Here is a 27990-nt window from a genome sequence, read left to right on the forward strand (position 1 = left end):
TGTACAGAAGCTGCTTTCTGGGCTGCCTGGTGGTTGTTTGCATATAAAGGCACATGGAGGGCCCTGCCTGACTGCCCTCCCAGCTCCTTACAGGGTGGAACTTTGCTAGCCTGTAGAGAGCTCTTTGCAAAACTGCAAAATGTGCAGGTTTCTCCGTTAAAATGAAAAATCCATATTTTTCTCCGTTTTCCCATGGGAAACAGAAAGCCCAGATCCCTGTTGATTAGGGGTGCACCAATAAAGGTTGAATTGACCAGTACTGATGGCTGATTATTAACTAGCCATATTGGCCGATACCCGTCTGATTGCTGATATACAACCCGGCAATTTGGAGAGCAGTGTCTGCCCAGTAAATCTGTTGGGGGAAGGGGGGCGGGCAGATCAGCCAGTAAGTCTGTTGGGGGGGAGGGCATATCAAGGCCTCCATGGTAGGGGAGGGACTGGGGCTGGAGCAGGCGTTGCCCAGCTGGGGCAGGGAAGGACACAGGACAGAGCCATGGGCGGTTTGTCGCGGGGGGTGGCTTGCCACTGTGGGTACCCTGGTGAAGGCATGAGGGGCATGTGTCCCCCAAACTTGTGTGTGGGGCAAGGGTGGGCTGCACTGGCCTCTTTCTTTGGGCCGGGGCTGTGCTTGGGGAAGGGGGTGGCAGCCCTGGGAAGAGGGGTGCTATGGGGTTGGCTACAGCCACCCCAGAATTCCTCATAGCTCCCTCTAGCCCTTCCTCCCAGGGCTGCCACTGCCCACCCAACCCCCCAGCAAATCGGGGTGGGGCATGTGCCTCCCATGCTTCCTCTGGGGGTATGTGCAGTGGCAGAAGCTGCACCTTTACTACCTGGACGAGCTGCCAGTGGCTTCTTCCTCCCCTCCTAGCCCTGCCCTTGGCTGGACAGCATCTGCCTCTGCCCCAGCTCCACTCCCTCCCTCACCATGGGGGCCTCAATATGCCCTCCCCACAGCCCTTCCCCCCCCAACAGACTTACTGGCTGGATGCTGCTCTCCATGTTCCTGGGCTGCATTCCTAGCCATCTGCATGTTGTGACTGCACACATGCATGGGGCATTTATTGGTAACATTATCAGCCAAAAAAAGCTGATTGCTAATATGTCAATTTTCCTTTTATTGGTGCTGATACAATATGGACCAATATATCAGTGCAGCTCTATGCTTATCACTTAATTAATTCTCCTGGCCTCAACATATTTGCAGACAAAGAGTTCTGATGTTGATGTGATGATATTTTTTGAACAGCTTACTGTAGACTGACTTAAAAAATGAAGTTAATCAAGTCCAAAATGTGGTCAGGATTGACTGATGAACACTTTCAGCAGACTTTAAAGCAAAGTTGTCAACCTAAGAACACTTTTTATGGACAATTTGCATGCTTTTTACTGGCACATTTTTAGTAATACATATTTTACGTAATGTAAAAGTAACTCTTTCATAGATTTCATAGACATTAGGGCTGGAAAGGACCTCACAAGGTCATTGGGTCCAGCCCCCTGCCCAAGGGGAGGAAATCAGCTGGGGTCAAATGATCCCAGCAAGAGAGGCATCCAAGTGTTCCTTGAAGGGTAGGTGCTTGCACCATTTCTGGGGGAAGTCTATTCCAGCTGTGGGGGCACGGACAGTAAAGAAGTTTTTGTTATGTCCAGCCTAAAACCTTCTTCTGCCAGGCTCTGCCCTGTGTCCAGACCCCAGTTAGAAGGACTGGGTTCAAATTTAGGAGTTTAATATCAAGCATAGTAAAAGAGTTAAAAAAACAAAAACATTTTTTTTGATTATCAGTAAAAAGTTTGTAGTAAAAAAAAAAAGTGTGTGGGTTGGCATCCCTGTTTGACTGCAGTGATGGCTTTACACTGCACTGCTCCCTCTGCACCCTATCCCCACAGGGGTTCCCTGCTCACCCCCACACTATGATGCCCCCAAGTACACTTTGCATCATGCTGCTCTCCTGCTCTCCCCCCTGCCCCTGCCTTGACCCAGCCTTACCCATTCCAGCTCTGTGCCCAGCATCTCAACATGGAACCTCAAAGAAGCCTACCAGCAAGTCAGCAGTATTATAGGCACCCTGGGATGCAGCAGCACATGGTTGAGAGAACGCTCTCTGCAGGATTCTGTGCTCCCGCTCAGACACCTTAGGTGGCACCGCTGTGCTCTATTAGAGCTGCAGTCAAGGTGTGGTAGCTTAGTGTTCTTACCGGTGGCCGATGTTTTTTGGGTGGGGGGGGTTGTTGTTTTTTTACAGACTTTGCTGACAGCCATTTTTTAGCCTGATTTTTACTGACAATCAGTTGCTTGCTGACAGTTGGCAACCATTCTTTAAGGCTAATGTAAGTGACATGAATATTGACATCAGTACTCTTGTGAGCAAGATGTAGAATCAATGCTCATACTGTAGTGAATACAACATATAATAAAGAAGTTGCAAAATTATATTTAATTTTTTTTCTTTCAAACTATCATAGAACCCCCTCCTCTGGGCAGATCAATATTGCAGTAAATTGTACACTCCAGCCCTTCCTATGCTGAGCCATGTTTGGCGGTCTGTTATTGAAAGGTTTCAACTTCTGTTTATATACAGTTTACGGTATTTCTGCACTGATATTAAATACAAGATTTATTATTTATTAAATAAAAAGTTTTCTCAAGATGCCCTGGTTTCAGAGATAACACTATAGATGAAGATGGAGGGATGGATATAAGTCAACAACAGAGGTCCTGATGGAAGCCAAAACAGTAGCAACAGAGATTCCTCAGAGCTGTATTCCATAGACATACTGGGGACATCTGCACAAGACATTTACTGCAGTTACCTAATTAGCTCTGCAGTAAATTCCCAGCGTCTACACATGCAATGCTATTAGGATTGAGTAAACTAATTAACTCTACTGTAGGTTAGTACTTGTGAACACAAATACTATTCTGTGGCGGAGTTTTTTAGTCTGCAGCAGCACTTGTGTAGGATGCTGACCTGGTTGGCTGGGACATGATGATGCTTCATTGTGGGGGCTGCCTGCTGCCTAGCCCTGCACTGAAGCACCATTGTGCCTTAGCCAGCCCAGAGCATTTTGAACTGGGGAGGAGCAGCCCTGGACTGGTAGGCTGACCACAGGCCCCCTTCCAGCTGGGGCTGCTCTGACCCAGCTCAACATGCTGCAGTCCTGGATGCGTGCTCAAATGTGGGACCCGATGCACACCAGAGTTTACTGTTGCGCATTAATTGCATATGCAGATATGCCCACTGACACAATTTTTTAAATATTAGTATAATGTTAGCAGTCATACAGAGCATGAGTTTTTTAGGTAATGGATAGTTTAATTAATCAGTGCTTAATCTACTTTTTTTTTTCTTTCTGTAAGGAGCTTGGTGGTTTGAGTGGCTTTGTTACACTGATTTTTGGAAGGAACTAGCCATGTCTGTCTTGAGCTAGAAGGAAAATAATTTTTTTTTAAATCTCCATAAAAATGGAGTTCTTACCAGCTTCTAGAAGTTTTTATTTTAAGACTGCTTAAAGAAGCTTTTGTAAAGTATATCAAGGGAAGGGAATCAAGCCCTGTGCTCTTATTGCCTGCTGCCCAGAGCACAAGTTCCACAAATGCCATGGGCAACCACTGTTTGTAGCATGCACCAGATCAGGAAGGGGGCACAGGGCAGAAAGCAGAGCAGTTGATTGAGCAGGGGTACGGGATCAGAGTGGTGCTCAGGTATAAGACTAATTTGTGGCACACCTGGCACACCTTCATCAGACTGTCAGTTCCCAATGTTTCAGTACCAAAATATTTTGAGGCTTTCTCCTTCATTTAGTCTTAAATGGCCCTTCCCATGTTCATGGCCATAGCAGTTTCCCTGATTTGCAGGTCCTCTGCTTTTGGTATGAATTCAGAGGGAGCAAATTAGTTTTTTGTAGTCCTAAATAGCCCGTTCCTTCTTTTACATGTGGTAAAACAGTCATCTCTCATGCTGAATTGCAGGGAGCCTGCATTTAAAACCAATTCAGAAGGGGCAAATTCTGATTTTGTTATGGTAATTGGTACTCCCTTACACTAAATAGATTGCAGGTTATTATTGGCTTCGTTTTATAATCTCTCTGTCTTCATGGGGTATAAAATTAGTTTTCTGAGGCACATTGGCAAATTTCCTTTGGAATGTTTGTTAACAACAAAAATCTGAACTGATCAGTGATTTTGAGTTCACAGACAGTAAGCAATTTGTGTAAGAGGTTTGGTAATCCTTGGATGAGAAGATGAGAGATTTAGTTTATTTCTAATTTTACATGCTGTAGAAAATCTTAATCCAAAATGCAATGAAGAAAAATATATATGTTTGTTTGGGATACATTCTGATACAGTCAGTAATATCAGTTTGTTTTGCATTCATTTCTCTCAAAAAAAAAAAAAAAAAAGTTGGGGGGGAAACTTGTGTACTCTTACAGGTAAAAGGTAAGCATCTGTTTTCATTAGATGGCCTCTTTAATTGGAAGAAGAAAGCTAAAAGACTTGATCCATAATTCTATAAATACATATTTCTATACCAAAGACTGTTTGTGCTACAGACTTTTGCTGTCATAACTATAATTAGGGATATGACCCCCTGACTGACATTTACTGTGCTGGCAAAAGCTTCTTTTGTAGGCACTAGGGGTGCACCGATAGAAATTTTTTGGGCTGAAACCAGTGGCCAATTTTTAACGAACCATGTTGACTGATACCAATCTGATTGCTGATATGTGGCCTGGCAGCTTGGAGAGCAGCATCCGGCTGGTAAGTCTGTTGTGGGGGAAGGGGCAAGTGGGGAGGAAAGGGGCATAGGGAACATGGATCAAGGCCCCCATGGTGTGGGAGGGAGTGAGGCAGGGGCAGGTGCAGGCACTGCCCAGCCAGGGTGGGGTGCAGGATGGAGCTGTGGCTCATCTGGGGGGGGGCGTGGGGAGGGGGAGAGCGGCTCCATACACAGCGCGCACCCTGGGACTGCATGGGGGGGCATGTGCACCCCTGCATCTGCATGCAGGGCAAGGGTGGGCTCCCTCTCTGGGCTGGGACTGGGGCCGGGGTCTTCCTGGAGGAGGGGCTGGGTTGGGCTGTGCTTGGGATGGGCGGCAGCAGCACTGGGAGGGGGGTTACGGTGAATTTTGGGGTGGCTGTAGCCCCCCTCTGAGCTGCTGCCCACCCTGAGCACAGCCCTGGCCCAACCCCTCCACCAGGAAGAGCCCAGCGCTGCCCCTGGCGCCAGCCTGCAGCAGCAGCCCAACCTCACTCCATGCAGAGATCTGGGGGCATGTGCTCCCCATACCGGCTTAGTAGTGGATCCTCCCCCCTATCCCCACACCCCCTGGATGAGTCACTTGCGACTCTGTCCTGCACCCCGCCCTGGCCTACCTGCCCCTACCTCAGCCCTACTCCCTCCCTCACTTTGGGAGCCTTGATCTGCCCCTCCACACCCTTTCCTTTTGCTGATTAATGCCAATTTTCCTTATACTGGTACTGATACGATATGGGACCAGTGCATTGGTGCACCTCTAGTAAGCACAGTTATTTGGATAAAGCTGTGTTTTTATTGATATTGTTTCCTTTATTGTGGGAAGGGAGGCAGGAAAAGGTGGTGATTTTACTTTGCTGGTACAAATATAGCTTTATTATAACAGTAGTGTCCGTATTGGGAGCATTTTGCTTCTATTGTATACAATTAATCCTACCTAGCTTGTAAGATAGATATAGCTTAAATCAGAGGTGGGCAAAATACAGCTTGCGGGCTGCATCTGGCCCACAGAGGGGCTTTGTCTGGCCTGCAGCGGGTCCCTTGGTTTCGCCTGGCCCAGGCATCGTCCCATGGTGGCGCATCCAGCTGCCACATGGGCATACAGCAGTGCTGGGGCAGCTCCTCGCAGGAATGCCTTTCTAGACAACCCAGGCAGTGGCAGCTGCTGGCCCCAGCCATGTGGTACTGGCAGGGACCAGTGTGCAGGCCCAACCTGCCCCACGCCTGCTGTAGACTCACCTGGTCACGCTGAACAGCTTCAGCAGTAGCAACACTGGTGGGGCAGAAGTGTGCTCAGTGCAGGGGGAAAAGCAGCCCCTCCCACTCAGCACTGCCCAGTGCTTTCTGCAGCACCTGCGCAGAGCCTGTGCTGAGTTGCCCTGTGGCTCCTCTGCACTGGCTCCGCTGCCCTCCAGGGCAGCCCAGAGGCACCAGTGATGGTACAGGGCAACCCAATGTGCGCTCCACACAGCCGCTGCAGGAAGTGCTGAGCAGTGCTGAGTGGGAGCGGCTGCTTTTCCCTTGCACCAAGCACACTTCTGCCCCACTGGCACCGCTGTTGCTACAGCTGTTCAGCATGACCAAGGGAGTCTACAGCAGGTGTGCGGTGGGTTGGGGCTGCACGCGGTTCCCCATTAGTACTGTGACGCTGGGGCCAGCAGCTGCCTAGAAAGACAGTCCAGTATGGAGCCATTCCATCCCTGCTGCATGCCCAGGGGTGGCAGGGTGTGCCACAGGTGGGCAGTGCATAATAGGCGCACATCTGGCTGACTCGCTGCTGCTGGGGTCAATCTGGAGCAGGCTTAGGGTGTGCTGGGGCTGCACGCTTCTGGCAGTGGTGGGGAAGCGACATGGGGAGTGTGGGCTCTGAGCTGTTGCAGGGTGGGTGCCCTTGTATACCCCACCCTACCCACAAAACCTCCCCTGCAAACCCCACAACCACACTCTTCTCCTGCACACAATCACATACCCCATAAGTCCTGCATTCCCCCATACCCCTCGCCTCCCCCACAAATACACCTACAGGTCTCTGGGGAGAGCCCTGCTGCTCACTACTACTCGCACACAAGCACCCACACCCTACAAACCCCACACCCACCCACATCCACACATACCCCCACACCCTCCGCAATATACAAGAAGAATAAGACATAATTTTGAGCTATTATGCAATCATTTGTATATACACGATACAAACACACAAATCAGGACAAAAAATCTTTTAAAACCGAAATTAAAATATGTTATTGTGAATGTTAGATTTTTAGTGTGTGTGTGTAATTTTTTTTTTCTGGTTCCAAGATGGCAAACCCCCTTCCCAAAAGGAGTAGTTCTGGGGCAAGGACAGGGACGTCTAGTGACAAAGGTCAGGGGTTTGGGGTGGGGGCATGACTTCTGGTACCAAGATGACGACTGGGGGATGGAGCACCTGTCAAGGGGAGGGGCTACCTTTGTGGCTCTTGACGGCTTGCCAGAACTCATGAAGCGACCCTCCAGCTGATATAATTGCCCTCTCCTGGCCTAAATGTATGCACAGTGTATCCATATTTTCTTGTCTACTAAAGTTATTTTCAGGTTTTAAGTGTTGGGATTGAGAAAAATGTCAGGAAGGGATGTAGCATGACAAAAGGACCAGTGGTATAAATTGCAATTGCTCTTGTGCATATTTAATTTGTACTTGGGTTCAGAGATCCCTGACTGGTTCCCTTCAGCACCTCTATCTCTGCTCCCTTTAAGATGACTGTCTTCATCGAAAAAACAATTTGATTTGAAATTTTAAAGCATGAATGCTTATTTAGGTTACAGCTATTAAAAACAAAAATATATTGACAGATTTTACGTTGTCTTGTAATATTAGACCTCATATTGAATTATTTTCTACTAATTAAACTGAATGCATTTTTACTAGTGTTTTGTGTAAGGGCAAGGGATGGTTTTGTTTAAAATATTATCACATAACTTGGATGATATCCTGTCTTTGCCCTCAAGATACTGAGTGAAGTTGTGATCTGTAAATGTTGGTTGCGGGGTTTCCATTTATACCAGCAGCATCAAACATGTGGCCTTAGGACCGGACTTGGCCCATGGAGCTATTCCATCTGGCTCACCAATAGTCTGTTGGGCTGTTGGAAGTGTGGTGGGGTAGAATTCAGGGCCCCTGGACCCCAGTGGATGTGACTATCAGCAGAAGCCTCCTGGCTCCATGTTGCTGCCACCAGTGGCATGTAGCCAGGAGCATGGAGTTGCTTGGAGTTGCATTTGGGCAGTAGTGCAGAACTGTAGCAGGTTCACAGGCCAAGTATGTGTAGTGCCAGTGATGTGTAGTACCCAGTCTATTTCAAAGATCAGAGAAATTCTCCACGAAGTTTGGGGGGGCGTGGAGAGGAAACAAATTAAATTCTGAAACAAATTGCAGTTCATTTAAATTGTTCTGGTAGCGTAGGAATTTTGACTCTTGAATTAAAATATTTCAAGGTTGTTTAGTAGAAAGAAAAATCCCTGAGAATAAGTACCTTGACATTCATGGAGAACTCTTCAGCAAAAAATTATTATTTCTCTCTCTCTTTTAAAGAAGAAAAGTTCTTGATTACCTGGAGGAATAGTTATTTGTAGGTGGTAGGTTTTTGGGTTCTTTTTGCTGTGTACTGCAATGTAGGTGACACTTATAGTTACATTTACACTGTGTAAAACGCATTGCAGCAATTCGACATGTGCAAAGGAATGCTTAAGTGACTTAGTTTATTAAAGAATAGCTCACTAAAAAGCACAGTGCAGCCATTCTGTCCTGCATTTTGAATTTATTGTAGGATAAAGGCAGAGTGTATTCATGTAAAAAAAAGCACAAAAAAACCCCTACCTCAGAAATAAGGCATAGCAGTTCTTCGTCTGGTTATTGAGACATGATTTTCTTATAGGTGGTTTTCTGGCAAGTATATGGTATGGAAATCCACCCATCAGGAGATTAGGTTGAGATCATCACAACATACTGATGCTTCTGTGCCAGTCTGGAATCAGCCCAGGTCCCGGAGGTGACAGGCAAGCATTGTAACACTACGCCACCTACACACTGCTGTATGAGAGAGAGTTTAAAGGGACACTGCTACTTCAGAAATCATATTTATAACATAAATCTTACTGTGACTACTAATGCCTCAAATTAATGAATCAGAGCAACTTAAATTGCTTCTAATCTTTAATTATTTGTATACAGTTTGCTCTTAGTATAATGAAAATAGATTCTTCACTTTTTGATCCTGGTACACTAGCACAGTGCTGTATTCCTTGTAGGTAAAATTTTTGGAACAAATCCTCCTAACTGATTATTTTTATAAAATTGCCTTTTTGAGTGCAAATCCACATACAGTGTCCCTTTAAAAGGCTCATCATTTTGAATGAGTTAAGAAAGCCTTGCATGCATGTTTCTGTGTAGCTAGGGAATTGATTTTATTTCCATTCTTATTGACTGCAAAAGTTTAAGTTATACCACTGACTTTTTTGTGTATACAACTCTGAGTTAATTAGGCTACAGCAACAGTTCTGTTAAACTCCAAAATGTATGTAGAAGTTAATCAATTAGTAGTTTGGAGTATGGAAGGAAATGTATGCATATCTGTGGCTTAGGGTATGTGATTGCAAATATCCCCTATTTTTGATAGAAGATGGAATCTTATTTTACAGCAAAGATAAAACTCAAAGGTTGACAAAAATACTTCATCTTAATAATTCAGGAACAATTCACTACCAAGGATTTTCAGTACCCCTTTATCCCCAAAATTCTTTTTAATCTTTAACTTCTTCTCATCTACCAACTACACTAAGGAAAAGCTCTTGGTGTAATGTCTTATCCAAAAATGAATTATGGACTGTTCAGAAGAAATCTGTTTCAGTTAGCTTCCCAATAAGATCCTGAAAATAGATTACCCTAGATAGCCCTTCTTTTCTTGTGGGTTGAGAAGCATCATTAATAAAACATGCTATTGTTGTATGAGTCGTCCTCTCCAGCAGTTGTTAAACCAAGGGCAGAGGTTTGCCATGTTCAACAGTAAGTTTCCTAACTATTAAGTAGTCTCATCTACAGAAATTCAAATGTAAATTTCTCCAATATCATTGTGAATCTCCCCAATTGTAGAATTGTAAACAATGTCAAGAAGATATTTTCTTATAGTTGATTCATCTGGAACATGCTGGTTCAAACAGCATTTTTGTAAGAAACTACTAGAAGATGGATTATTTAGTATGTTCCAAGGTAAATTACTGCATGGCACAGCTCTACAGAGGTCAGCAGCAAAATTATTAGATTCTGCAGAGCCAGGCTTTTGTCCAAGGACAATTTGTATACTTTTACTTTTTCTTTGCTTAGCAGCTAAATAGTGTTCTTTGCATGTTGCTTCATCTGGGATTTTGTTCCCCCACATGGTACCTGCTTTCCCACATGGTTAGCCAAAAAAAAAAAATTGCTATCAGTTGTTAAGTCAGCGTCAGCTGCAATCCACTACTGCAGCCGTATACTTTTACTCAGTTTGCCTTTTGACATTATTAACAGTAAATGGCTAACCTCAGTAGAAAACTCTCAAATAACTTCAGATTATTAAAAATGAAATCTCACATAAACAGCACTGAATTCTGCGCTCAAGCAATCTACATCACTAAGGGGTATTGTCCTAGTATGGGGCTGTCAGACTTACCCCATGCATTCGACAGAATCTGGACCCAGGGGATACATCTAGATGAGTGTGCATTTCCCTGGGGACAGATAGCAGTGGCACATAGTCCCTGTGGAATGCCTGTGCACACATACTCTGGTGTGTGGCAGGTTTGCTGGGTGGGGTAAGGGAGGTTGGGGCCAGCACCTGGGCTGACCCCAGCAGCATTACCTGGGGACCTCCTGGGGCTTCAGTAGTGGCAATCTGCCAGCAGGAAGCCTGGCCAGCAGCTAGGCTCTGGTGTCAAGTGGCACATGCTGCTGCCATGTGCGCCAGCCCACTTTTCTCTATCATAGTTTTTTTGACACTAGGATCTCCCAGTGTCAAAAAACCCCTCCTGTGCTGCAAATTAGCAGTGCAGGAAATGCCTGAATGTGTGGCACATGTAGTGTGCAGTGCTGCAGACACAGGTCTGTGGTGCCGCATACCACACATGTGCACTTGTCTGGGGCTTCTTTTGAGTTGTCTCCAACCCAGGGCATGAAGAGGCTCTGGCAGTGGCAGCAGCTCCAGTTCCAACCTGAAGAATATGATGGCAGCTCCAGTTCTGACCCAGTGCCACTAGCCCGGTTGGCCAGATGAAATGGCTTTCATAGTTAGTAGGGTCGGAAGGGACCTGAGCAGATCATCAAGTCCGACCCCCTGCCATGGCAGGAAAGAGGACTGGGGTCAAACAACCCCAGCAAGGTGGTTGTCTAGTCTCCTCTTAAAGACCCCCAAGGTAGGAGCCTGCACCACTTCTCTGGGAACTTGGTTCCAGATCCTAGCCGCCCTGACGGTGAAGTAGCGCCTCCTGATATCTAGCCTAAATCTACCCTCTGCCAGCTTGTCACTGTTATTTTTTGCAGGACGCATGTTTGATATCCTTGTTCTAGGAGAACTCTAGATAGTGTCTGGTATACATGAGACTACACATGAAGTTCTGTGAACACATCTGTAGGGGAGAATGGGAAACTTCCTTTCTGGAAGTCAGGTTTTAGCCAACCAAGTTATTGTACTCAATACAAGAGTCACTGAGTGACATTTCAGATTGGGGTGTATAAGAAATTATATTAGATTGTCTAATGCTGCCTTCTGGCCTTAAGCTATATGAAAATGTTTGTTCTTCTGTTTATTTTAGAGCTGAGTAAATGCTGTTCAAGAAGACATTTCTGGTAAATGTTTTATGTGTGAAGAAAGGAAGTGGAAGGCCTAACGGGCTTAAGCTGTATTATTTCATTTTGTGTGACAGTTTGGGTCTTTTCAGCTAAAAATGACCATATTATAAAGTTTGGAAATATAATATAAAAATGTATAGACAGCCAGGATTGCATGAGAAACAGGCATTAAGATGTGCATAGTTTTTTTTTTCTTTTGAAAACCCTCAAAATAGTGTATTTTCCTTTTAAATGGAAATATATCATATTTTCTTGAATCCAAGATAACCCCCCAGTTTCTTTATACAGAAAACTATAAACTTGTCTCAGTTGATAGGCTCTTAATATAATAAAAGCATCCAATTCAATGCTTGTCAGAAGGGGTAGTTTAATTTTTGGATGCACAAAAAGAGGAATGATGAAAGGTGCTTGGGAAGTAATTTTTCCATAAAATTTTGTTGAGACATACTAAGCAACTACTTAATTTTGGTGCCTACGTTTTAAATAGCTGTTGGAAAAAAACTAGAGAGGGTGCTGAAAAGAGCCATAAAATTAATGGAGGGACTTGTGTAACTGGGTGACATTTCAGGACCCTGAAGAGTTAGGCTAAATGGTTTAATGGTTTCTTTGGACTGGAGGGGCAGTGTAGTATGGTGAAAAGTGCTGGAATGGGTTTTGGGAGAGCTGGGTTTCATTGTTTACTGTCACTGAACAGTTGTACAGCACTGGGCAAGTTACTTCACTTTTCTGCACCTCTATACTCCTATTTATATTTTCTACCACGTTAGATTTTAGTATCTTTCAGAAAGAAGTATTTAATAAAATGCGTTATGTTTGTACTGTACAGTAATAATAGGTTTCTAGCCTGTACCTCTCCTAACCTGTTAGTCACTAATGTGCCAGACTGGCCTATCTTCTGCATTTGCTTGGGGTTTTTAGGCATCAGTATAATGAAAATAATAACTTTGAGTACAGATGCTGGATGTTGCCGCCGGGACGCGACTAGCTGTTCTGGGGCCGCTCTTCCCCGTGGGGTTGGTGTTATCCCTTGTTGGTGCTCCCGCCGCTGCCCAAGCGAATGTTCTCTGCCTGACTCCTTGACCCCGTTCCCCCCTGCCACAACTTGATGTTATCAGTGTTAGGGGTCAATTGTCATGCATGCCTGTGGCCCAGGGTTCCCTGGCGGTCACACTCGAGGCTCCGCCACTCCTGCACCCCAGTCTCGCACCTCCTTACGGTGCTGTCAAGCTGTTAGTTGTCTTGCTCTAGGATTATTACTGAAATAGGGGCCAGCTTCCCTTCTGCGACCGAGACTATACCTACTACTGGTCTAATGCCCCCTGGTCTCCTCTAGAACTCAGGGAATAGATAAGCATAACACAAAACACGAAAGAGGCTCAACACAAACTGGGCGTACTGCCCCTTTAATTCCCCCCCCCCCACACACTTTACAGAAGCCCTGTCTGCTCCATGCCTAGGCTTTCAGTTCTAGCCCCATTCCCTGGTGCCTCCCAGTCCAGCGGCGGCATGTCCTCTGGAGGCACTTCTCTCTGCGGCTTCCCCGTAGGCTGTCTGCCTCTGTCTGCCGTCGTCAGGGATACCCTCTGTAGTACTGCAGGGGTGATCCCGGGTCTCCCTGCCAGTTGCCTCTGCGGCGATGCTCCCACGGTGTCCCTGCTTCTTTTCCCCGTCCAGGGTGCTTCTCCCCTCGTGCTCCGCTGTTCTTGCTGGTCCAAGTGGCGAAGGCATTGGGAGCAGTGTCTCCCCCTTCTCCCTGCCTCCCACGGCATGCCACCATTTTTATTCTTGCCGGCTGGCACTCCGCGCTTGCATCACTGGCCGGCCACAGCTGTATAAACAAGCGGCTGATGAGCTGCGTGGGTTTCGTCTTGTGTCTACCTTCCCTGGCTCAGGAGTTGCCAGTAAGTATCTTTGCGTCCCGGGACACTGGATTTGAATTTGGGAGATCTTGGCCAAGCTCTTGGCTTTGTTGCAGAATTCTTGTATGAGCTGGAGTATGAGCCATTTCATTTCTGTGTTCCAGTTCTCCATTTCGTGAAGTAATACTATTGTGAGAACACCAGTCATAAATCTGTGAGGAACTAAAACAATACACTAATAAGAAATACATTCTGTAAATGGATAAATCAGTGCTAGATTTAATCAGATTTTGACTTTGAAGAAGGAACATGTCAAAAAGGGCTGAGCTCAGAAGATCTTGACCCTTTGAAATTATTCAGAATTTTTCAAAAGATTATTCTACCTGGTTAGCCTCCAATGGAATAATTCCTTTCTGCTGTATTAAAATGCCTGTATTGTTGCAGTTTACAAAATATTATTTAACATCTGTTCTGCACTGTTGCTATATACCTTTTCAGAGGAGTCCATTTTCTGCTCAAAAGTCACTGGATTACAGTGAATGGAAGGGTGTGCCCATATATAGATCTGTATATTGATAGGTTACAAATGGACTTTAATATTGACAGGGTTTATGTCAGGGATGAGAATGGTATTGGATTGGTAATGCACATGTGGGAGAAATTGTCTTGTTGGCTGAAAACTATTTGATGAATTTAAGTTTTGTTTTCTTCTTGTATCAGTATTTGGAACAATGTTAACTAATTCTATACCACACATAAGCAAACGTATCAAATGTGGTTGCAGAAAATTATGTGATTTATTATTCGCTTCTTTCCTTTTGGCCCCAATAATATCACTTTTAAAGGAATTATATTTTGAGGATGTATGACTGTAATGTATGTAGAACTTTCCATCTCATTTCTAAGAGATTTAAAATCCTTAAAACGTCTAGCAGATAGTATTATTTTCAGTGGAGGCATTCATTGCATTTCTATATTCTGTTCACTGCATATTCCAGATTCTGTTTTGACACTGGTATAAAAATAGTTCATAATTACATATCTTTCTTTGTGCCATTTTGGTATGAAAAATCACACTTTTATTCAGTTTGACTATTTTGTGTATTTTTCTTTTGTATACTTTTGCTAGGAAGTATTCAGAATTGATTTTTTTGTTGAAAATTGAGTATTGCATTGTCACCTCTTTTGTTGACATCTTTAAAACAATTGTGTAGCCTCACAAACATGACAAATTGATGGTTGCACAGATCTGGCATGGAGCAGTTTTTGAAAAGTATATTTTAAGATTACCATAAGGCAGGGTAGACTTTTACTTTTATAGACTAAATAAGATATACCTATAGAGAGAGAACACAAGCTTTTGTGAACCGAAGTTCATTTAATCAGATGTTATGAGAGGATGTGCAGAAAGCAGGGTATAAGTAGGAGAGAGAAAATAGAATACCGAAGACGGGGGAGAGCAGTGCTAGCAGAGAAAAGCAAATGAGCAGTAAACCCAGGGGAGCAAAGAGGATCACAGAAGCTAAATGCAGGTAATTAGCTGGGGAATCCATAGTCCCTGTTTAAACCATACTTAACATAGTCCAGTTTGTGGGTGATTTCTTATTCCAGTTTCCTCTTCAGATTGGTTTTTAAATATTCTCAGGGAACAAACATCAATCCTGAGGTCAGTGATGGAGTATCCAGGGAGGTTGAAGTGGCCTGCCATAGGCATTTTTGTCTTTCTGCAGCTTATGTCAGATCAGTGTTCTTACACATCACCCTGGCTGTCTGATATAGACAGCAGGCAAGCACTGCTGTCACAACACATCAGTAAGCAGCTGATGGCATGTATGGTATTGGTAGAGTTGCTTGTGACAGTAAATCATCACTAAATCCATAAAATAGTCGAGACACACAGAACAAGTCGCCTCTGCCTGGAACAGGCAGGACATTTCAAACACGGCTCTCCCCTACCTTGGGGGTCTTTAAGAGGCGGCTCGACAAGCACCTGGCCGGGGTCATGTAACCCCAGTGCTGTTTTCTGCCCAGGGCAGGGGGTTGGACTCGATGATCTACTGAGGTCCCTTCTCAACCAAACATCTATGAATGAACCTTGGATCTTGTACTCCTTGTTATTAGGTCCAGTGATAATGTGGTCTGTATTGATGTGGAGAGACAGCAGGCATTTGGGTCTATTGCAAGGCCTGGTTTCTCGTTGAGGATGGGAGTCCATTAGACCATTGTTTGAGAGATACCGTTTGAGCTTGTGGGAGCTGTCTGTAAGCCAAGACATGTTTGTCCCCAAAGGCTGCCTTCTCCAGGAGGGGTTGGAGGTTATTAATAATGCATCTTAAGTGTTAAACCTGGGGGTTGTAGAAGACAACCAGAGGGATTCTATTGTCCTTGATTACCAGTCACTTCTGCTTTTTCCCCATCATAACAGAAAATTTATGCAGAAGTAGTTAACATTTATATATTTTCTGTCATGTGCATAAAATCTTGCCTATCAGATAATATTCTCCATAAGCAGTTACATTTTGTAAACTTGATGCTACAAATGAGTTTGGTTTGCACACTAACCAGGTTTTATACACTGGAGAGCATCTGATATTTTGCAAAACCTCAGCAATCATGTCAAGATATGAGATTTTTTTTGCCTTTTAAAAAATTTTATTTTTAAGAAAAAGCTCCAGTTCTTTGAATCAGATAACATCTTAATCTCTGACGCCACTTAGGCTGATTGAGTGAAACAGTTTTCGGTGGAAAACATGAAAAAAATTTAAAGCAACTCAAATGTTTTTAAATCATTTTATGCAGGCATATGTAATGATCAGGGATCCAGGTTTTCCATTTGGCATGGAAAAAAGTGGTAAAAAGCATTTAAAGGTGAAAAATGTGGGAAATGGAAGGTTTCCTTTTGCAGGCTGCCAGAGACACAGCCTGCAAGGGGCTGGGGGGAGCAAGAGGAGTGCAATCAGGCAGTGGTGCCACATGCATGTGTGCATGCACACATGCACATGGCAGCCAAGCAGCAGGGAGGACACCTCAAAGATAAATCTATGGGGGGGAGGCTTGAGGCCCCCCTTGTGAGGGAGGGAGTTGGGCATGGCTGTGGCTAAGGCTAGGTGCACTGCCAGCTGGGGTGCTGTATGAGGCAATGGGCTGGGGCTGGGGCATGAATGCATGGCTACAGGTGGGGAGTGGGGTGGAGCCAGGGGGTAGCGGGGGAGCTGGCTCCCTGCCATAGTGCACACTACTTGAGGGAGCGCCTACACTCCTGGATTTGTATGTAGGGTGGGGGCTGATGCAGTCCAGGAACCTGGGTCCATAGGCCCCTGCCCCCCATCCCCCCAAACAGTGCCCAAATCCTGGCCAATGCCTGTGGGAGGTAGTGGCTACTGTGGCCTAAGCGAAGCTGGGAGCCCTGCCCTCCAGGCAGGGGGTTGGACTTGAAGATCTACAAGGTCCCTTCCAACCCTACTTCTATGATTCCTCCCCTGTGCACCACATGGGTGGAGTGGAGCTCCTGGGTTGGGGAGTAGATGCAGGCTGGCAGCTGTGTGCTCAGGGCTCCCCAACCTGCTGCCTTCCCCCTAGGGGCTTCCACAGCCCAAGGGGCAGAGACCAGCATGGCAGGGCAGGGCAGAGTGGGGCGTGGAGGCTCAGTGCTGCCGTTTGGAGCCCTGCGCCACCATGGTGAGGTGCCCCCTGCCCACCCAGCAGCAGCAGGCACAACTGCGCACTGCTACCCCTGCTGCTGTTGGGCCTTGAGCCTCCCTGTCCCATTGTGCCCTGCTGTGCTGGGTCCTGCCTACTGGGCTGGAGAGGCCTCTTGGGTGGAGGGAGGAGCTGGGCTCCCTGTTCTGCTCAGGCTACAGCAGCCACCACCCACCACGGGTGCCAGCCAGGGCTTGGGCGCTGCTGGTGGGGGTGGGAGGGAAGAATCACAGTAAATGTGTGTGTACTTACAGTCCAAAGGTAACCTTTTAAAAATTCCTGCTTTGATTCAGTAAAAGCATCATTTTGCTTTAAAAAAATAAACCTTTTTTTTGTTTGAAAACTCCCTATTTTTACTGCTTGTTTATGAAACTTCCTGCAACCCAGACGTTATAGGCTTTTTTATCGTGAGTGGTCAGGGTGACCTGTTCTTTAAGGAAGAAAGTTGATACCTTATAATTGAAAGATGCTTCACCTTCTTGTTACTATGGGCTGCTTAATATTTATTTTTGTGTATAATTTGAAATTAAAAATGTATGCAACTTTTCTTTGTCTGGCGGTACTTTGACAAAATAACAGCTTCTCATTTTGAGTTCAGTAACACTAAATTACTGTAGTCGACTGGCTTTGTCCTAATCCTTTGTTCTCTGGCATTGGGAATCTGAAGGCTTCCTTTAGCACTCATTAGCCAGATTGCTCAATATACAACCACATTGTTATCTGAAGTTGGTGAATAGAGTATATTATTGTCTAGGAGTCTTTTGCAGTTCATAAGGATGTTTGGGGGAAACAAGTTAGGTTTAGCTGTACCTGATAGCAGCAAAATACTCCATGCAACAATGGTTAGAGTGGGGGCTACCAGTATTTATGTGCCCAAGGGCACATTTGAATTTAAGAGAAAGCAGTGGGCGTCAATATGAATATTAAATTTTAGAGTTAAGAATCCTGGATATGCGCATGTGCATAGTTTTGTTTGGGGAGGGAGTAGTAAGCGCCCCTCCATCACTGCGTCAGTCAGACTGTCTGTCTTGTTTTGGCAGCCGTTGCTTACAGCCTGAGTTCACTTAGCAGTGACAGCATTTTTTGTTGGAATAATGATTTTTACTGATTGTGAAAATGCATGTGGGCACCTGAATAAACCTTGGGGGGCACCTTGGCGCCTGCAGGCCCTGGGTTGGGATCTGCTGTATTAGAGCATCCACAACAGGGAAGTTGTGATACAAATAAGTGACTCTTCAAAGTAAGTCAAGATTACATTAATCCGTTAGATGATTCCATGTAGTTGCTGAAATTATGATTTCCTAGAGGGAAGGTAACAGATTTTCTGATCATGGAACCTGGTCCATGTAGGGGATGGGGATAGAGATGACTACTGTACAGATCTCTTAAGGTAGCATGACACTATTGCCAAGCTGAAATATTGTGGTTAGAGGTGCACCGATAGAGATTTTGGGGGCCGATACTGACAGCCGATTTTTAAGGAGGCATATCGGCCAATACTGATCCAATTTCCGATACAGCTGCATCCAGCTTGTAAGTCTGTTGTGGTGGAAGGAGTGGGGAAGGAAAGGGCATGGGGGGAGATCAAAGCCCCCCTGCGGTGAGGGAAGGAGTGGGGCAGAGGCTGGGGCAGACACTGCTCAACCAGGTGGGGTGGGGCGTGGGGCAGAGCCACAGCTTGTCCAGTGGAGAGGGGCAGCTCCTGCTGCTGTGCACACCCCGGGAGTGCTCAGGGAGTGCGTGTACCCCCCAGATCTGTGCCGGGCAGGGTGGGTAGGCTGCAGCTGTGGGCTGGAGCCAGGGCTGCACCAGGCTCTTCTCAGTGACGGCTAGGCTCGGGGCAGGTGGCAGCAGTGCTGGAAGGGTACTGTGGGGGGCCTGCAGCCACCCCAAATTTCTTTGTAGCCCCCTATAGTCCCCTCTCCCAGCACTACCACCACCCGCCCACTGCAGCCCTGGCTCTTCCTGGCACATTTGTGGAGGCAGGGTTGAGCCAGGGCTGCGCCAGGCAGGCCGTGGCAGTGCTGGGAGGAGTGGTTGGGGAAAGCTGTGGTGAAATTTGTGGTGGTTGCAGCCCCACCCCCCCAGTAACTCCCTCCCAGTGCTGCTACTGCCCACCCCAAGCCTAGTCCCTGCTGAGAAGAGCCTGGTGCAGCCCCAGGTCCAGCCTGCAGCTGCAGCCCACCCACACAGATCTGGGGGCACATGCCCCATGTGCCCTCCAGATGAGCTGCGGCTCCATTTTGCACCCCACTCTGCTCTGACTGGGTAGCACCTGTCCCAACCCCTGCCTCACTCCCTCTCTCACCATGGGGGCCATTGATCTGCCCCCCTCCCCTTCTACCACAATGGACTTACCAGGTGCACACAGCCCTCCAAGCTACTGAGCTGTGCTCCTCACTGCCTGCGTGCTGCATTGCAGCTGCACACAGGCACGGGCATTTATCGGCCAAATTATCTGTTGCATTGGGCCGGTTTCCAATACAGACAATTTTCTTTATACCTGTGCTGATCTGATATTGGACTGATGTATTGGTGCATCTCTAGTTTTGGTATTCAATTTCCGGTGGAAAACATAATTTATCTTGGGGCAGGAAAGGGAAAATGGTATCTGTGTAGTTCTTACTTGCACGTCTAGCTTTTCATCACTTACCATGCAGCTTTCTCTAGTAAGGAAAAAAGGTTCCAGGAATGCTATTGGAGATCCTAATTGCCTTTCCCCAGGCTGTTGATATGAATCTGTTGTCTTCTGTATCATAATCTAGATGACAATAACTTGGTAAGCTGTATTTTAACTTCAAGATTTCTTTGAGAAATAGAATTATAGAATCCTAGATAAGTAGGCTTGGAAGGAACCTCCAGAGGTTATCTAGTCCAACCCCTGCTTGAGGCAGGATCATCCCTGTTCAAACCATTCTTTATACTCCATAATCTAAACTTAACTAATTCTAAGCATCCAGCCAGGAACCTCTGACTTTGGTCCCAGCAGGAGCATTGGAACACACAAAGTCCCCAACCTTGGCTGTAGCCAAAACTCAGTGCCTGCGAGGGAGACTTAAAAACACCCTGACACGTGAAACAGAAAGTGGGAACTCAGAGCAAGGAACAAAGCCCGAAATGATGGGGAATACCCGTAGTAGAGTATAGGCATAGCTATGCCTAGATCATCCCTGACCAGTGGCTGTCCAACCTCTTCTTGAACACCTCCAGAGATAGAGTTCACAACTTTCTTAGGCAGTCTATTCCACTGCCTCACTATTCTAACAGTGAATAATTTGTTTTAGATATCTAAGCTTACTTTGCTGCAACTTCAAGCCACTGGTCAATGTCCTTTCTGCAGCAAGAGAGAAAAGATGCTTTCCCTCTTCTTTATGGCAGCCCTTCAAGTATTTGAAGGCTGCTGTTCATGTCCTCTCTTAAGCACCTTTTCCACAAGCTGAACATATCTAGCTACTTCAGCCTCTCCTTGTATGACTTGTTTTCCAAGGCTTTGATCATCTTTGTTGCCTGCTTCTGTACCCTCTCTAACATCTCCATATCCACTTTAAAATGTGGAGCTGTGAACTGCACACAGTACTCCAGATGAGGACTGACAGTGTTAAACAGAGAAGCACTATTGCTTCCTGTGTCTTTGTACCTAAGTAGCTTGATTACTAGTATATTAATTGAATAACCTTGGATTTACAAGCTATTTTCATTTGCTATCACAATGAAAACTGATGAATAAGTTAGGTTTTTGCCACTGACCTGAAATGCATGTTTTCTTGCTTTATTTTATTCCTACTTAGCTGATTCATATTGTAATTAATGTTACATTCTATCCTGTTTATATCAGTGGGTTCCTAGAATCTTTGTACAAAATATATGTACTGGTACAGGCAGTAAGAGCACTTTTTCATTATAACTACAACAATGTAATATATTAGCAAAGTGGAGTTCTGCTGATACATATACTGACTGCACTTTACCAATATATTTTATTTTCCCCTTGCAACTGAGCAAAATAGTTATTTCATTCTAGGGTCTCCTGTCCCTCAAGTGAAAAACAGCTGCATGTATTAAACTGACACTCACCACTGCAATCACATGTCCAATTAGCACATCCATGTCAGAAACCACACCAGTGTAGAAGTGTTGATAGCAGTTTGTAGTGTAGACCTGGATTTGAAGCAGTCAATATTAATAAATGGGTATAAAATTCTTAATGGGTATATTAGGCAATTCTTTTCCACATAAAAGAAATCTATGACTACTTGGCTAAAGTATTTAATAGTACTAAATTCTATATTGCACATGTAATTGTATATACATACTATTTCAGTAAATAGCATGCAGCCATTAAATTACTGGAATTGGTCTGTATGTTTGCGTGACAAAGTAAAGAAAAAGACTAGTGCTTTCTTGCTAGTTTTCAAACCCGCATATCTGTCAAAATCAGGGATATAGCCAACTTCTGAGCTGCTGGGAGCTGCATCTTGTGGAGTCCTTCCACCCTGTCCATCTCTGTCCTGTAGGCCATGTGGACTACCCTTCACTCCCTCCTCCCCAGTGCCCCTGACTCTAGGACAGTGTGTAGGCAGCACAACACCCTCACATCTGTGTGGGCTGTGGCCTTCCCAGGTCACTGTGGGCTGTCTGCTCCACCTGTTTGGGCAGGGGTAGGAAGCAGAAGCTGGAAAAGGGAGCCCATAGTTCCTGGGAATGGCAGTAGCAGGAGTGGTGGGAGGAGCAGGAGCCAGGCAGGAGGCCATGAGCTGCATGCAGCCTGCAGGGTGCCAGTTAGCGAGCCCTGTTCTAAAGCTAAGAATGAGCCATAACTAAGATAGTGCTTTGAAAAAAAACACACACTTTTTTTTTTTTTTTTACTTTTGCTTTTCTTAAACATCAACCCTGACACAACACAGACCTAACAATCTAACCTGCCATGAGTAAAACAGGGGAACAATGACAGCCAATGTGTTGCCTCTATATAAAATGTTATCAGTATAGTCTTAAGAGGTCCTAAGCCAGGAACCTCCGGCATTGCTCTTAGCATGAGAATTGGCACACCCCAGTTGAAGTCCTCAGCCTTAACTGTAGCCAAGACCAGGTGCCTCTGGGCAACCTTAAAAATACTTTGACACATATAGCAGGCAAAAGGGTGGGGTTGGGGGGTGGGGAGCACAACCACCAAAGCCTAGAAGAGTGAGAGATAACCGTGGTAGAAAATAGGCATAGCTGTGCCTACATCATCCCCAACCAGTGGCTGTTACTGAATATTAACTTCAGTTATGTTAGTATTTTTAACAGGGCTGACCAAGTTTGAAGTGGACCGAGGCCATGTGTGGCTTGGGCCATACTGCATGCCCTCCTGTTGCACTATGTGCCTAGTGCCCTTCTCCTTCCTGCCAGCTGCCTCATGTGCCCTTGTGCTTCTCCCTCTGCTCTAGTGCAGATCTGGGCACCCTTTATCACCCTAAGCTCCCTTGCCACCAGCTTCCCCTCCCCCCATGGCATCATGCCTGTCAGATACCCAGTGCCATGGGTTCCCCCAGCAATGAGGACTGCACCGTGCTGGACTGCCCTGCTCTGCCTTAAGTGGGTGGGGAAAGAGGCACCAGAGCAACAGGGAGCCCTGACTACTGCCACTGGAGCAGTGGGGTGGGGGTCAGGCAGGGGCCTTGGGGGGCTACATAGGATTTGTGGGCTGCCATTTGGACATTTTGAGTTTGTTTCAAGTGTTACACTGTTATACTGAAAAATAAATAAGATCTTAGTCTGTGCCTTGAAAATGATCATAATAGAATGGGGTGGTATCCTAATAATATATTATTTTATTAACATACGGGATAATTGAAGCATTTATCTTATTCTAGCTGTTCTTAAATTCCTCATTATTTCTAAAGTTGCTGATCCTGGACTCTTGAACTGAAAAAAGTAAAACAAAACAAAAAAATAAGGAAAAGCAAAAATGCCTTCAAGGAACTATTGTGACATTGTTTTCTGTTTAAATGTAAAATCTCTGACATGGTGTGTAAATAGCAACAAAGATTAGATTTTCCTTGTGCTACTTGCCTTTAAGATTTAAATATTAGCTAAATAAAATGAGATTTAGAAATAAAGTACAGGTTTTCTAATAGTAAGGAAAATTAACCACTGAACCAAACAACCAAAGATAGTAGTTGATTCTGTATCATTGGAAACTTTTAAATTAGGATTATATTTTGTTTGAGGAGAGATGCTCTTGTTTAATCACGAGTGATAGTGTTGAAGCATGGATGATGTGCAATGGTCTTTGTTTTGTAGGAGATCAGAATAGATAATCACAATGATCCATCCTTTCTGGTATTAATCTAGAAATCTTCCAGGAAAATATTAAAAACGTAACAAATCTTACTGAGACACATTGGACAAAATATTCTTCCTACCTAAAAACTCACTTTGTTACTGTTTTGTTGTTAATATTATAAATTTGCAGTATAGTACAGTTAAAAGATTTCCACAGTCTGGCTTTAAATGCAGTTTCCACATACTAGTACATTTGGGAAGATTTCAGCTGGTGCTTCTTCCCCAGTAGCGGTAGTAGGAGAACTAATACAGATTGAACATAAATGATTTAACTCTTCATGATGGTTAAACATACATCTCTTATGTATACTAGCACTAGCAGTATCACCTTTTTGAACATGTAGTTGAGCTAGCTTGATTAAAGGAGTGCTGTGGTACAAGATTTCTTCCCAAATGTTAATATAGACAGGACATAAGGGTTATCTGTGGTATAACAAAGAGGGGATTGCAACATTGGGTAAGTGTAGCTGAGTTAACTTTGTCTTGCTGAATGTCTGTAGCGGTGAAGCTTGGCAGTGCAGATTAGCCACCCAAGTACATATTCAGGAACACAGGTTTGCTTACAAAGCCTATGCTGAACCACTACTGCTGTGACTTTGCTTCTACTGGTATGTGGACCCATGTTCTAGTCACACTTTTGATTGCAGTGTAGATATACCCTAATGTGTTTCTTAAGAATATGGGAAGATGACTTGTGGAAAAAAGAGGCAGCTGCCTTTCTTCATATGAACAGTCTGAACAAAAGAGGAATTTCACATACCTTGTTTACTTTGTTGCCATTCTGCTGTTGTCAAGGGACTAATGTAAGGATAGAAATTCAATTTCCAAATCAAAAATATAAAATTATGTAAAATTTCTGGAGATAACCTTTTATTAAACTGCTATTTTAATGTTGTATATGGAATATTCATGGATCATTCATGCTGAGACTAAAAAAGAGGCAAAAGAAGATAAAGCCAACTTAAAAATGATTACAGCATAGGAACATCTTTAAAAAGAAAGTTTTGTAAACACTTCTTAACTTGAGAGCCTACCAAGACTGCTGTTTTACTAGGGATGTTAAAACATAATCTACAATTCTTTTTTAGGGCTTTATTACAGAAAGTGTAAATTGATTTCCAAGACAGAAGTCACCCATGACACCAAACTTTTCTGCTTACTGTTGCCACGAAGCACTCATTTCCAGGTTCCTGTTGGACAGCATGTTTATCTCAAACAAATAGTTACAGGTAAGAATAATTTACCCTGTATCCACTATGATTACTTAAAGGTGTTTTTACTTAATGAATAACAGAACTTGGGTATGATTTTATTTTTTTAATTATTTATTTAAAAATCAATCCCAACATTATCTTTTCATAAGCAAGTCAAGGGAATCTATTCCTATTAATTACTTCTGGTCTTAAGTGTATTATATGGTTGCTGTTTGTCTGTTCCAGTTGTCAAAAATAGAGCATGCCAATTTAATCTACAGAAGTAGGCATTCTAAAAGTATTTCCATTATAGACACTGAAATGGGCAATGCATTCTCATATAATTATTCAGCAAAAATAGATAACCTGTCTTGAACTTGAAGAGTATTAGTGGTGCACTTGGAAGTGAGCTTGCAGGGAACGGAGGTGGGGTGAAAAAGCCCCCATCTTCAGATGCCTAACCTTCTACCAGAAAAAGAGATGGGTCATCATGATTTCCTTGGGAGCATCTACTTGAAAAAGTTAGGCCTACATAGAAGAACAAAACTGCAGCAGCAACAGAACCAAGTACAAGGATTTGCAGAATCAGAATTGAAAGCCTTTTAAATCCATTTCTGCTCATAGCAGCTGAACTGGAAGCCAGAGTCTCTCTTTTTTTTTTTTAGAATGGGGGAGGGGGAAATGTAGGGGGGAGGGAGAGGGGGGAAGAGTTGGGATAACCCTTGAAGGCCCAAAGTGTCTAATATGACTCTTATAGTAATCCCTTGATTTGAAGATGATCTCTACCACAGCTCACTGATGTGTTTTGAGGTGACTTAAGAGTCCAATGCTTGAGCCACAGATCTGTCTTCAAAAGTTGTAGACTATTCTGTGCAAACTACCAGTGGTTCTCAACCTTTTTAAACTAAAGGCACCCCTCAGAAATTGCCAGCTGTTAGTTTTCTCTCATTTTGGAAAATAGAGCGACTCCTCTGTTGCAAGAAATCAGAAAGACCACAGCAGGTCAGAATCTTTTGGAAACTGTGGATTTCTGTTTGAAATCTCTGGGTTTATTTTGGGAATCATGTCTTTGGACCTAACAATGCAAGACAATGCATTGTCTTTTAATGCAGACAATGTTGTGTGGCATCTTACAGCGTTCTTGAAAGGATCTCAGGGCATCCCAAAGTGCCATGACACCCTGGTTGAAAATCACTCCTCTAAAAGGCAGCCTGCTCCCGACTCCCACACCAGATGCACAACAGCACCTCCCCCCCCAGTGCACGTACCTCCCGGCCACATGTGCTACCTACCTGCACTGCTGTCAACTCTGATTCCTTTGCTGCATGTATAGCTCAGGAACTCCAGCCCCCTCTCAGTTGTGGTCAGGAGTAGTTGAAGCAGCTGGACAGTTGAAGGGCGTTGAGTGAGTATCTTGCTTTGGGTTCAGAAGCATGGATTTTAGACTTGCTATAAACCATGCCAAAGGCTACTCTTATTCATCCCAGCTGGAAATGAGTACCTAGTTGTTTGGGCTGAGTCTAGGATAGCTTAATGTGATGCCAGACATACCACTCCTTTGTTGCTGTTGGCTACATGCAGCTGTGCTGGAAGTTACACCCCCATCACTAGTGCTGCTCTTACCAGGTATGCCTCTGTGGGGCATAGATAAGAGTTTGAGCCTTGGGGTGCTGGAATGGAGGCAGAGGGGCTTGAACCTCTGGTTGTGGCCATGCAGAGCAGGTGTAGGGTGCTGCTGCTGTAAGGGGAGGTATCACTGCCAAGCAGCGGGTTAACCCTTCCCTGGCCCTGCAACCATTACAGTTTTTTATATAGTGACTAAGGATTCAGAGTCCGGAGTTCAGTGGCTGCTGTAGGGTCTCGAGAAGAGTTAGCCTCGCTCTTGGCTTTGATACCTGACATGACGTCTTGCAGCCTCAGAATCCTGTCCCTGCTTTGTTCCATAGACAGTTCTGCTCCCCTCTTCTATTCCAGTGCCTCCCTTTGCTGAGCACCTGGTTTTCATACCACATGCAGCAGCTGCCCATGCCACTTTTGGTATGCTATGGGTTGGCCCTTCTGCTTTACCACATTAGCCTGAAGCTAGAGTTGGCTAGACCTTTGGCCTTTTTTTCCCTGTTATTGCTGGTTGCTTTATTCTCAGATTAGCAGGAGGGCATGGGAAATGGAATCCTAATAATTTGTAATCCTCTTTCAGTATGCTAAAATATGAAATAACATCTTGGATTATATGGTGGTCTGGTAAATCTTGGGGGAAAAACAGATGCAGAGTCCTTCATTGACTTCAGAGGTTTCTGAAGCTAATCTGATACACATGCCTATGCAAAGTTTTCATAGCGACAGATAAGTATCATACAACTCGTATATAAAATATGGATTCACTGAATTTTGAAAGAAGCAAACAGAAACCTGATTGTTCTCATCTGGTTCTAGCTACAGAATATCTTCCTCTAAAATGTAGAGTTCAAATGTATGGAGTTAAATCAGTATTTACAATTTCTGTGCTTCCAAGATAGTTACTTGTGTATACTTCTTAGACTACTAGATTACCATAGGAGCTGGGAGTGAGCAGATTACTCAGTAGATAATGGTCACATTAAAATTGCTTCATGTGGGTCCATATAGTTTAATTTTCAGTTACTCCTTTCCTTCCCTTTCCTTAGGTAAAGAGATAGTGAAACCATATACCCCAGTATCTTGTTCTTTGCAAACACATTTTAAAGAACCGTCTTGCCGTGATGGAGCATGTCTATTTTTAATGATCAAAATTTATCCCAGCGGATTGTTCTCATCAGAACTTGACCACCTACAGATTGGTAAGTGTTTTTGCTACAGTAAGCCTCTTTTTGTAGCTGTCCCATCCTACAAAGCATTTTAGTCCTATTTGTGTTACCTTTTGAAAGTATTGCTCTTCACCTGCTTTCTGATTAATTTTAATAGTATTTTTGAACCCAAGTCTTCATGTCCCAAAGCTGCTGATCCTTACTACATTTTTGTCAAGAACTGTACACCCTTGAACAGTAGTGGTCAACCTTTTGGCCCAAATTGGGCTGTGGGAGCCTGGCAGTGCTGCCTCTACCCTTCAGTCTGCCTCCAGGATTGGGTCCCAGGGGCCTGACACTGCCCCCTCCTACCTCCCATGTACTGGGATTGGTTCATGGGGGCCCTGTGTGCTGGTATCAGATGCCAGATTCAGTGTGCAGGGCCTAGAGATTTGGCAATATGGGGGAACTGGCACCATTCCCCTGCCACCAGATTTTGAGATCCATGGGGAGCCCTGCAGGCTAGATTGAGCA

General features: G+C 44.6%; 1 protein-coding gene across 1 annotated transcript in view; it reads left to right on the forward strand.

Annotated features, from left to right (window-relative positions):
* The window catches only part of LOC109312124 (cytochrome b5 reductase 4), an 84954-nt gene that overhangs the window by 29695 nt on the left and 27269 nt on the right, over positions 1–27990 (forward strand). Inside the window, exons 11-12 of the mRNA XM_019538169.1 lie at positions 24590–24730; positions 27358–27571. Of these exons, the coding sequence (XP_019393714.1) occupies positions 24590–24730; positions 27358–27571 (355 nt within the window). The remainder of the gene's footprint in view (positions 1–24589; positions 24731–27357; positions 27572–27990) is intronic.

This window comes from Crocodylus porosus, unplaced genomic scaffold (genome assembly GCF_001723895.1).
Source record: "Crocodylus porosus isolate Cpor-Errol unplaced genomic scaffold, CroPor_comp1, whole genome shotgun sequence".
Lineage (NCBI taxonomy): Eukaryota > Metazoa > Chordata > Crocodylia > Crocodylidae > Crocodylus > Crocodylus porosus.